The sequence below is a fragment of the Ilyonectria robusta genome (assembly GCF_021365365.1).
Source record: "Ilyonectria robusta strain PMI_751 chromosome Unknown BGZ61scaffold_9, whole genome shotgun sequence".
Taxonomy (NCBI): Eukaryota; Fungi; Ascomycota; class Sordariomycetes; order Hypocreales; family Nectriaceae; genus Ilyonectria; species Ilyonectria robusta.
In genome coordinates, this window is record NW_025764443.1 from 952670 (window position 1) to 964445 (window position 11776).

The 11776-nt window shown below is 55.9% G+C and overlaps 4 protein-coding genes across 4 annotated transcripts; 2 read left to right on the plus strand and 2 right to left on the minus strand.

Annotated features, from left to right (window-relative positions):
- Positions 1–4166: 4166 nt before the first annotated feature.
- BGZ61DRAFT_532264 (anticodon-binding protein) lies at positions 4167–5124 on the plus strand (the record flags this gene model as incomplete). The annotated part of the gene is made up of 2 exons (XM_046253842.1): positions 4167–4172; positions 4234–5124. 2 exons carry the CDS (start codon positions 4167–4169, stop codon positions 5122–5124), a joined length of 897 nt encoding a protein of 298 aa, XP_046104826.1.
- A 1068-nt stretch (positions 5125–6192) lies between these two features.
- Positions 6193–6802, minus strand: BGZ61DRAFT_451344 (uncharacterized protein). Its single transcript, XM_046245821.1, has one exon. It carries the CDS (start codon positions 6710–6712, stop codon positions 6254–6256), a length of 459 nt encoding a protein of 152 aa, XP_046104827.1. The 5' UTR covers positions 6713–6802; the 3' UTR covers positions 6193–6253.
- An 838-nt stretch (positions 6803–7640) lies between these two features.
- BGZ61DRAFT_237435 (t-SNARE) lies at positions 7641–9073 on the plus strand. Its single transcript, XM_046238300.1, has 3 exons — positions 7641–7807; positions 7876–8418; positions 8479–9073. Exons 1-3 carry the CDS (start codon positions 7730–7732, stop codon positions 8818–8820), a joined length of 963 nt encoding a protein of 320 aa, XP_046104828.1. The 5' UTR covers positions 7641–7729; the 3' UTR covers positions 8821–9073.
- A 593-nt stretch (positions 9074–9666) lies between these two features.
- BGZ61DRAFT_352003 (uncharacterized protein) lies at positions 9667–11693 on the minus strand (the record flags this gene model as incomplete). The annotated part of the gene is made up of 3 exons (XM_046240387.1): positions 9667–9917; positions 9972–11400; positions 11529–11693. 3 exons carry the CDS (start codon positions 11691–11693, stop codon positions 9667–9669), a joined length of 1845 nt encoding a protein of 614 aa, XP_046104829.1.
- Positions 11694–11776: the final 83 nt, after the last annotated feature.

An 11776-nucleotide genomic window follows, 5' to 3' on the forward strand; every position in this document is an offset into this window, starting at 1 on the left:
GGCGTCCAAGATCGGACACGAGACGGTCTCCGCGGTTCAGTCTGGCTTGACCGCGTTGGCCTTGACGACAAGGCGCTTGGGGGACAGCAGACCTCTTGCCGGCCGCGCTCGGTGATCCGGCGGGAGCAAGTCCTGCTGCAGAGCCCGTGGGATGCAAAATATGTGTCATCGCCTACTCGTAGCGCTCACCTTGTCATTCAGTCGTATCCTCCGCCGATCTGGCTGTGGAAGGCCGTGCTAACGCTCTTCTCGTCGTCGTCGTACCGGCGTCCGAATCCGAGTCCAGGCGGAATCCGGCCACTGCTTTCCACGTATTGCTTGAGCCTGTCGCTCTGGCTGTAAGAAACAGGACGCATCCCCGTCACCGCGTCGTGTAGTCCAGCTCCAAGGCTGACGCCGCCTTGTCCCACACCCTTGCCGCCGATCACGCTCGCCGATGCATCTGTAAACTCTGAGTTCGCAACGCTCTCGCCGGCGATGCTCTCCGTAGCACGGCCGCGGCTCTTCCCTCCACGTCCTGGACCAGCGACTCCAGGGAGTCCAGGCCACTGTTCAGGGGTGAAGCTTGCGAACATGGGCGGGAAAGCGCTGTTGAGAGAAGCACCTCCAAAGGCGGAGCCGTGAATTGAGGACACATCATCGGGGATGTAAGAAACCATCGAGCCCAGGTCAAAGTCGCGGCCCGAAGAAGGGGCATTAAAGCGTCCGTTGGAGAAGCTATTGTTGCTATTGTTGGTGCTGGGGGTGTTATTGCTGCTGTTGGCACTGAACGGCGACTGCTGGTTCTGGTTCTTCTGGCGGTAGCTGACCTTGGGGCGGCTGAACTGTAACAAGCAGGCCTGCAGGTTGGTCAAGGGGCCCTCAACAAAACACTTGCGATCCTTGAAATGAACGAGTAAGTTGTGCCACAGCTCGTGTTTGGACAGAACCTTGGGGTTTCCGAGAATGACCAGACCATACTTGGCTCGGGTCAGGGCGACATTGAGACGCCGAGGATCAGACAAGAAACCGATTCCCTGGTTGTCGTTGGATCGGACACAAGAAAGGACGATGAAATCCTTCTCACGTCCCTGGAAGGCGTCAACTGACGCAACCTCGACTTCCTTGTAAAATTCCTTCTTGTACGTTCCCGAGTTCTGCATTGTAGTCACAATGTAGCTCCTCTGGCCCTCGTACGGAGTAATGACACCGATGTCTGCTGGCTTTACTCCGGCCTTGAAGAACCTGGTGACGGCTTTTTCAACATTGGACGCTTCAGTTCGGTTGAGGTATGAAGTTCCAGAAGCCGAGATTTCCTCATGGCCTAGGTTAGACCAGAACATCATAGGCATTTCCGCGACGGGCCAGGGGAAGTCGACATCCTTCCTCAGACGGTTCTCATGAGTGACACCATTCTGCAAAGTTCCCTCGTAAAACATGTTTGAGGGAAACTCAGAGAGGCAGGGGTGCATACGGTACTGGATGTTGAGTCGGATGGGGGAGAGCTTCAGGTTAACGAGACGCTCGAAGAGTGACTGGTTTAGACCGGCCTTGGCAGCCTTCTTGTTCATGATAACCGGGCCAAGCTGCTTGTGATCACCAACGAGAACGACTTGTTTGCACCCAAGGACAAGAGGAATCATGCACTCGGGTTCGGCAGATTGAGTCGACTCGTCAATCAGGACGTTGCGGAACTTCATCTTGGACAGTCGCGGGTCACCTGCACCAACGCAAGTACAGCAAACAACATCAGCGTTGTTGAGAATATCTCGCTCGGCGACCTTGGTGAGTTGCTTGAACTTCTTCTCGTCCTGGCTGGACAATTCGCCCAACTCATTCTTCAACTGAGAAAGCTTGACCAACTCGCTATTGTGCTCCGACATGCGAACCTGCTCATGCAGGGCTAGGAAGCTGACCGAGGACTCGACATCCTCACGAGACTTGGCAGTCAAACGAACAACCTTGAGACCGGTGCGGTGAACACGTTCACACAGCTGGTCAACAGCAACGTTGGATGGGGCACAAACCAAGACTTGGCCGTTGCTCATCTTGGCAAGGTGATAGATGATGGTGGCGGAAGTCACAGTCTTTCCGGTTCCGGGAGGACCCTGAATGAGACTCAGGGGCTTCTGGAGGACTGCCTTAATGGCACCGACCTGGCTTGGGTTGAGGTCGGGGAGGCCAGGAACTGACCACTTCTTAGGGAGGCTTGTCTTCATCGGCTGCAGTTGGACTTCGTGACCCAGCAGGGTGTGGAAAATGTACCCGGACACGCTCATATCATCGACAGCAAAGGTCTTCATGGCCAGCTGCATGCGGTCGTAAGAGGTGGCCTTCCAGACGTAGTCGGCGGAGAAGTTGTGTGAGAGATCGGTTGGCACCGATTTCTCGTTTCCGGTCTTGCGCAACTCTAGAGTAACCTCGTCGGACTGGTTGTTGGGAATCTTGATAACGTATCCAACGCCCTCCCAAGGTGATCGGAGCTCTCCCTTGTAGCGGAGTCGCATCTCATCGCCAACAGCGAGCTTGACGTCTCCGGACTCAATCTTGTGCAAGTTGAAGCTGACGAGGTGCTTGTTGTTCAGACCGTAATCCCAGCGCACGGTAAGCCCATCCTCGGACTGGGCCTCCTTGAGTTTCTTATCGTAGTCGGATTCCATCTTAACCAAGGGCCCAAAAATGTTCTGGTAATGGTAAGGGTCGTCGTATTGCAGCAGGACAGGGTGAGGATCGTCGTCGATGTTTGAGGCCTTCTCCAAGTCAACCACAGTGGCCTTGGAGTCTATCTTCCACATCTCCTCCAGCTTCGCAATCATATTTGGGGTCAAGTGACGAGCCCGGAGCTGTTCGGCATCGGACGGGGTAGCGACGAGCCACGGCAAGAAGGCTCGTTCTTCGATAAGTGGCTGCCATCTCGATGTATCCCAGTTCATGTCCTTGTTGGAGGTGTTCGCGGCACATGGCTGTCGGCAGAGGAGAACAACGACCGTGTCTGACTTGGCAGGGATGAAACCGAGAAGGAATGCGTTTTTCGTTCCGCAGTTGTAACACTCGAGCACGGTATCGCCTAGGGTGGACTCGGGGTGAAGTTGAACCTCCTTGTGGCGAGCTCGTACGAGATGGTTCACGATGTGGGTTGAGGTGCCGTTACCACGAGCGCTGCAAAACCACTTGTTGCAGGTGAGGCACTTCACCACGCAGCCAGGCGAGTGGATTCCGCAGTATCTGTCGGCCAACGTCAGCGAGCTTCGCGCGGTTTCTGACTTGTACCACCTACGCGCAAGCATGAGCCGGAAGCTCCTTCTCCTCCTCTGGACCCTTCAACTTCAGCCCAGTCAGTCCATCGACCGGCACACTGTTCAAGCTATCATTCTCGTCCTCTTCATAGGCCTCAGTTTGGTTGTCGTCGTCATCGGCTCGGCGACGGCCACTCCGTTCTGCGTATTTGCCGTAGAGCAAGCTCTCATCAGGGTCGATCGCGGAAAGGTCGTCGGCTCCGGCTTTAATGGCGGCGGCAGAATCGGATATCAGGTGGTTCCCGACATGGGTAAAAGCGCCCTCCATGTTGGTGTGTTGTAATAGAAATTCGCGTCGTAGGTAGGGTTTTCCTGCACGTACTATCAGCATTTGGATGCCCCGCGCGCCAAGGTGGCGGTGACGCTCGGGGTGAGGGCAGCCCTCAAGAAGGTTCCGGACCGCCGCAAAAGGGAGTGCGACTCACCTACAACTATTGGTCTTTCGAAATAGACCCGTTTGTGAAGCCTTGTGGCGACTCGGATCGGATTGGGAAAGTGATTGGGGGTTGCAAGTCGCTGGTGAGGCTCACATCATCGCGAAGAAGGATGCGCCGGGGAGAAAGCGTGGCAGGCTGCGAGGGGAGGTTGGGCGAGAAAGAACGGTAGTACGGTGGCCTCTCAAGGTCATAGCACGAGAGTTGGCAGTCAGAATTTGTTTTTCTCGTGAACCAGAGATATCGATGGGTGAGCAACTGGACCCTCTCGTTGGCGGAGTTTGGTGGGACATTTTGCGCCCACGTGATAGGCAGCCATCGAATCGATACGCGTCTGAACACCGGCAAAACCGATAAGGGAACTTTTTTTCTGGTGGTAGCGCTCCGAAAAATTCAAGACTATTGTAACCATCGAAGTCTCAAGTTCTTTACAGCGGGCATCTTTCTTGCATTAATCATGATTGTGAGTCTCGAATGAAATCACCCCCTCTCAGGCTTATGTGTACTAATATTTCTTTGCGCAGCGCAAACAAGCGCGTCAACGGCGCGACTATCTGTACCGACGAGCTCTCTTGTTGCGAGATGCCGAGATCAGTGAGAAGAGGGCCAAGCTGAGATCGTCTCTGGCATCTGGAAAGCCATTGGACCCGACCATCGCAAACGACAAGACTCTGCGCAAAGACTACCAGTACGACGAGTCACGACCCGACCTCTCCACAAACGAGGAGCTTGACCTTGATGACGAGTACGCTCAGCTGTCCGGCATTGTCGACCCCCGAGTTCTTGTGACGACCTCCCGCGACCCCTCTGCCAGATTGGCTGCTTTCGCAAAGGAAATCAGACTTCTCCTGCCCACAGCCGTTCGTCTCAACCGTGGAAACCTCATTCTGCCCGACCTGGTGCGATCCGCCCAGTCTGCTGGCCTGTCCGATATCGTCCTCCTCCACGAGCATCGAGGTACACCTACCGCACTCACGTTGTCGCACTTTCCTCACGGCCCGACGGTTTCTTTTTCGTTACACAATGTTGTCTTGCGCCACGATATCCCAGGAAGCGTTCGAGGAACTGTGAGCGAGTCGTACCCTCACCTTATCTTTGATGGGTTTACTTCTCGACTGGGAGAGCGAATTGTCAAGGTGCTGAAGCACACCTTCCCTCCCAGAGAGGCCATCACCAGCAAGAACAAGGTCGGCAACCGAGTCGTGACATTCAAGAACATTGAGGATAGCATTGAAGTGCGGCACCACGTCTTTGTAAGGACGGGCTATGACAGTGTTGAGCTAGCCGAGGTTGGCCCGCGAATGACGATGCGGCCGTTCGAAATCCGAAGTGGCACGCTGGAGAACAAGAATGGTGATGTTGAGTGGCATCTAACGCAGTACACGCGAACCGCTAAGAAGAAGAATTACCTTTGAGCGGGTTGTGCTTAATTTCGGGAACAATCCAGCCTCGACAAGAGGGGATTGCGATTTTTTGTCGGCCTTACATGTGGTGGAATCAGCCGATTTGAGAGGAGGGCTCGCTATGTGCAGGATCCTTTGCTACTATCTCTCCACTTCACATGAAAGAGTAGTGAGGATTCTGTGCCTTGCCAGTTCCTAGCTCCAAGAATCTGCGTCAGACCTCTACGCTGTTACTTGTTGCGCCGAATGCTCCGCCCTCAACCGGACCAGAGATCCGTACCGGCGTACCGGATGACGCGGCGGACCACGGCATAGAAGGTGGGGGAGTTTGGAGTTTGGATGCGTGGGATTACGACCTGTGATTTGAACCCGGCGGTGACTGTCAGACGGGGGAGATGGCTAAGCCTCACAGGGAATTGAGGACCGTTATTGGGCAAGAGACGACGATTGGCTCATGGCGATGAACGTCAACCTTAGCCTGGAAATACTGCGTCGAAATATTTGGATGATGGGACCTCCCCGAAAATTCAGGTTCCCCACGGCAAAGACGAATAAGATATCGGTGGCTGTAGGCATCCATATTAGCTACAGGTAATGGTTGGCAGATAGTTCTAGGACTCTTTGTACGACTACCGCAACCATAGATCGGATGTAAATTGAAACCCGGTGACCTCGCCCCATATTTTGGCGTTCTTCGATGAATGACGTATGTTTTCAAGATACTAGTGGTAGGTAGATACTAGTGGTACCGTGCTCGTTCCTCGTACTCCGTAAAGCTAACGACGAATCATGGCCGCAGGATATTGAGGTTGGATTGGGAACGAGGAAGCAAGGACTAAGTAATACGCAGGCAAGAGACAGGGGGAAACGAGAACTGATTTAGCCTCCCAATTGAAAGCTATACGGATCATCTCACTTGCATTCAAATTCCGTGAATCTTGGACAACTTTTTACCTGGCTTTGACTTCTGCGAGCTAACTGGATTCTTTTTTGGTCTGCATTTGGGTTGGGGGCGGAGGCTGGCTCGGCTGGGGTTGCGAGGTTAGGGCCGCAGTCAACATGTCACACAGCCGCGAAATAGACGATGGAAGCCACCTGATAGCCGTCAGGGTGTTCACGGGCCATTGGACGCGAGAGCATGTCATTGCCGCACTCCGAGTTGACGTGATGTCGTGCTGGCTGTGGGGATACAAACAAGTTGGTCTGTGTAAGTCGATGTTCGAAGGTCCGCTACGGGAGCGGGGGAACCGGGACCCCCAAAAACTCCGGGGGCAAAGCCCGTCTCCAGGCGCGCAAACGCAAGGCAGCAGCAGCTAGAGAGAACGAGATGAGCTGCGAAAGTGACGATGGTCATTGTGGCTGACCAGAGAAATGCACTTTTTTCCCCAAGTGTCTGTACGCCGGGCAATGCAACCCACAAGCAATGTGCGGTGTGTAGAGAGCACGCGGCAAGACAGCCCGTATAGACATTCGCCGTTACGCGGACGACATGGCGGGCCCCCTGGGAATCTTGCGAACGAGGAGGCGCATGTCGCATCCGCTTCTCGCATCTGAGTCCGATTTCCGTCTCTACGTCCGCGTTTCGCCTCTGTGCCCGCATTTCGCACCAGGACCCGCGACGATGCCGCACAGCCTCACAGCAATGGCTGACGTCTCGAGCTGCCTGCCCGCAACAGAGAACGATTGCTTCGCGCCGGGGAGGGGAGGGGCTTGTGGGCGAAACGGCGGGCGTGGTTTGCCGGGGCAGTGAGGTGCTTATTTTTGGGCGAGGCGACCCCTACTGCCGCTGCTGCTGCTCCCCGCCACTTTGCGTACGCATCGTGTTTCTGCAGGCAGGGGTTCTACATACGTGCTGCGGCCCCGCCGACTCCAGCGCCGTGCTGCTGCTCACAGCGCCGGAGCGAGCTAGGACAGCTTAGAGCTTGGACGAACCCGAGGCTGCCGAGGGTCCCATCAAAGTAAGCCTGGGGGCCCGGCCAGAACTTGGCAGCCTTGCGCGATGCTTCATAAGCCAGACAATCCCTCGTTTGCCAATGCCATTTCTTTTTTTCTTCTTCTCATGTACTCTGCCGTCTTTTCTTCTGGTTACTCTCGACCCTGTCTCAGCCCTGCCAAGCCATCCCGGGCCCTTCGCTCGGCTGTCAAAATCGCGCCCGCCGGCCTCTGTTTTGTGTTCCATTGTTTCCAGAACCGAGCACAGACGGTTTTCTTAGTGGCTCGACTGGGTCGTTGGCTCGCCCCTCCGCCATCCCGCCGCCACCGACGCCTGTAAAACGTCGTTTTCGCGCTGTCGCTGACGCTGTCGGGCGCTGTTTCGGCCCTTGCCACCCCTCCGTCCGCTATAGTGACGTACTGCGTACTGCGTACCACGCAAAACCCCGGCCAAAATCCTGCACCGAATCCTCCACGACGGCCGTCCGGTTGAGTCGTCCGATCCATCCATCCTCCAATCCCGGCCAACCACCGACATTTCAGAGGATCCGCGCCATTGTGGTTTAGCGTTCAACTTGGCACAGCCCAGCTCCCGGCGCTTCATCCTCGTCTGGCTCATCCTCATCTCCTACATCATCTCACCCTCCCCGACCCCATTGCTGCTTTCTGAGTATCGCTGTCCACCATGTCCTACGGCCAGTACAATCAGAATCCTTACCAGGAGGGTCCTCCTCAGGAGGCCGGCTACGGCGGCTACGGCCAGGTAAGCATCTCGCTCAAATGCGCACCCTCGTCAAATTCAGGGCGGCACAGCTAATAACAAACCATCAGGCCAACCCGTACGCTCAGGACCAGCAGGACCAGCAGGGCCAGAACCAATACGAGATGCAGGACTACAATCAGCAGCAGCAGCCCCCGTCTTCTGCCACCCTCTCTCAAAATGACTTCCTCAACCGCGTCCAGGGCCTGCGCAATGACATCAAGGCCCTCACTACTGACATTGACTACATCGGCCAGCTACACCAGCGCGCCCTCGGCAGCACCGACAGCGCCGTCAAGGAGCAGCTCGAGCAGTATGTCGCGCAGACCCAGATCCGCAACACCGCCATCAAGGACGGCATCAAGGGCCTCGAGCGCGATCTCGCAAAGACGACAGACTCCACCCGCAACACCAAGAACACCCAGCTGCAGTCCCTAAAGACCTTCTTCAAGTCCGAGCTCGACAAGTACCAGAGCATCGAGCGCGATTACAGGCAGCGCTACCGTGACCAAATTGCCCGCCAGTACCGCATCGTGAAGCCGGATGCCTCGGAGGAAGAGGTCCAGGAGGCGTCCGAGGCTGATTGGGGCAACGAGGGTGTCTTCCAGACCGCTGTGAGTTTGTCAGACTCCGGAATTATGCAGGATACAGCGCTGACGTGAACTTTCAACTAGCTCCGGACGAACCGCACCGGCCACGCCAGCTCTGTGCTGGGCAATGTGCGCGCCCGCCACAGCGAGCTGCAGCGCATTGAGCAGACCCTCTCCGAGCTTGCTCTCCTCTACCAGGAGCTCGCCGCCGTTGTTGAGCAGCAGGAGCCCGTCATCCAGGCCGCCGAGACCAACGCCATCAACACCGTCGAGAACATCGAAAAGGGCAACGAGCAGGTCAAGGTCGCCAACGAGCACGCCCGCCGCCGCCGCAAGCTCAAGTGGTGGTGCGCCCTCGTCGTATTCCTCATCATCCTCGCCATCGCCCTCGGTGTCGGTCTTGGTGTCGCCCTGACCAAGAATTAATCAGGAGGCCCAACCGCCGCCGTTGTCGTCGCGCGTAATGATGTTGGTGTGTGTATACGACGTCTGATAGACCCTCGATGATGTTTCCCTCCTCTTTTTCGCCTTAGTTCGCGATATCAACCAGCGGCGTATGCGCCAACCCGTCGCATACGCTCTTACTTAATTCTCTCATTTCCCCGAAGCGTCGGAACGCTGGGGAAGTACATTTTTTGGAGGTGGGCAGATGGGAACAAAGAGTTCATGAAAATGGGTTATGAAGGCTTATTTCGTTGGTATTGGTAGTGTTTTTGTTTCCCTGCATCCTTTTCGCTTCTTCTGTAGGAATACTTGTTCTGCTTGGGTGGCATGGGAAACGCAGTGGGTTCTGGAGTTGTATCTATTGATGATCCAGAACGGTTTGGATGGCTTGGAGAGTATCTCCCACGTAGCAGGAAATAATATCCCCCTCCGAACCGGGGTTTCCATGAGTCGGACCACCAGAAAGTTGATAGCAAGTGTTTGAATAATGACAGTTCTGTCCATCAGAAACCACTATTTTTCCAATTGTTCGAGTGAGCGTCGTGTGGTGCTCACTTGTGTCGGGGGATCCTTGAAACAAGATGAGAGAAGTACTATTATATACACGTACAACAGGGTTCTCAATTGTGCATTACAAGTCCCCCGACTCCAAAGCATTGGGCCTCACTTCCCTGTGAGACAAGACCTTTGCCGGATGAGCTCGCAGGCGGGCAGAATCGTAACCCATCCAAGATCCGACAGACACCTCTCGTTCTCCAAATTCGTACACGTTACACGCCCAACTTTGTTCGTCAACTCTCTCTCGCCGCCTTTATTTCGTACAAATGCTTAAGGGCCCATGCGTAGGCCGCCGGGGCCACCAGCACCGCCAGCCAGCTTGGCAGCCAGCTTGGGGTACTTCTCGGTGACCTGAACTTGTGTTCGCGTCGCCTCGGCGTAAGAAAGGGCGTTAACGATCTCTCCCTCGGTGCGGGCGAGCTCCGCAGCGCGCTCAAAGTACTTGAGGGCCGCGGGGACGTTGTTCTGCTGGAGGAGGAGCTGAGCCATGGTGGCAACGGCAATATCACACTCGGGGTCAACTGTAGTCAATGATTAGCAACAGGGATCTATGATGTTGCCACGAGGGCACTTACTAATGAGAGCCTTCTGGCAGAGCTTCTCCGCCTCCTTGAAGTCCTGCTTCCACTGGAACAGGGCAAGGGCCTTGTTAATAAGGGGCAGAACGTTCATCGACATGGGCTTAGTCTGCTTCTCCATCTCCATGGCGGTATCGAACTTCTCAATGGCCTCAGAGAAGTTGCCCTGGTCGAGCAACAGCTCACCGTAGTAGTTGTAGACGTCGGGCACCTTGGGGAAGTTCTTGATGCATCGTCGGAAGGTGGCCATGGAGGAAGCGATGGAGCCCATCTTGTACTGTGTCACTCCAAGCTGGATGTGAGAGAAGATGAAGTCCTTGTCCAGGTCAATAGACTTCTGGTAGTCCTTCTGGGCATCAGCCAGGTCGCCCTTGATGAAGTGGGCCTGAGCGCGGTGGTAGTAAACATCGGGATCGTTGTTGTCCTGCTCCAGCGCCTTGGCAAACTCCTCCTCGGCCTTGTCGGGCTCACCAAGCTCGAGGCTGATGCTGGCACGCTTGATATAGCTCTGGGTCATGGAGGGGTCAAGCTCAATGCTCTTATCGAAGTCCTGGGTGGCCTCGGCGTGGTTACCCAGCAGGGTTCGGAAGGTACCCCTCATGTTATAAGCCAGAGCCTCGTACTCTTCCAAGCCACCGATCTGAATAGCCTGCTCGAAAGCCTGTCGTGCCTCCTCATAGCCGTCACCAGTCTTCTTTTCCAAAGACTGGAGACCAAGCTGCATCTGACCCTTGCCACTGTCGGAAGCCAGCTCAACCGAGTCCTCGAGCCCCTCCGGTCGGTCCTTGGGTCGGAAGCTCTGGAGGTAGTTGCCCACGAAGATCGGGCTGGGCAGCTTGGGTGGTCGGTTTGCCATCATCTCCTTGGCCTTCTGCTCGGCGAAAGTCTTGAGTAGTCGCTCGACGGCTTGGGCGGTCGACTCGCTCTTGAAGTTATCGATGATGCATGAGGCGGTGAAGTCGAGAAGAGCTTCGGAGTACTTCTTCTGGTGCTCGTAGGCAGTGGCGCGGCGGTTGATGGCCTTGACGTATTCGGGGTCCATGTTGATGGCGGCGGTGGTGTCCTCAATAACCTCATCCCATTCGCTCATGGCGCTGTGGCAGGCTGCTCGGTTGGAGTAGAAGACGGGGTCGGGCTTGCAGAGAATGGCCTTGGAATACAGCTCAATGGCACGGTTGTATGCCTTGTCTCCGTAGGCCTTGTTACCGGCCTGCTTCAGCTTCGCAGCAAATTCTTCGCGCTGGGGCTGGGACAGGGTAGTGACGGTCTGCTCATCGATCTCTGGCAGCTCGGATTCGCTCTGGACCGAGGCGGTTTGGGGCTGCGAGGGGCCAGTAGTGGCGGTATCCTTGGACTCGGCAACCTTACGGTCTGCCTCTTTTCGCTTTCTCCTCTCCTTCTTGCTCAATTTAGGAGCTGAGCTGGACTTCTGCAAGGGGCCGAAATGGATTAGTCGGAGCTCGCGGCAATAGGGCATGGTTCGATGCAGCAGCCCAGTCCGCAATAACGGATGGCGGGGACAGCAGCAAGCAAATGCAGGATGGTGGGACGTACGGAATCATTGAGGTAGTAGACGACACCGGCGCCGGTGACAACCACGGCGACACCAGCAATGGTGTAGGCCACGGCCTTGTTTTCAGAGGTCCAGTTCGTTAGCCGGTCCCAGAGGCCAGATGACGAGTCGACGGGAACGGCAGCAGTGGGCATGCCCGGAGGCATTGAGGGGGCGGGGGCCGACATGGTGAGGCCGATATATAATTAGAGGAGCCGGGAGGAGCGGGGGATCGAATCGAGGCCGTCGA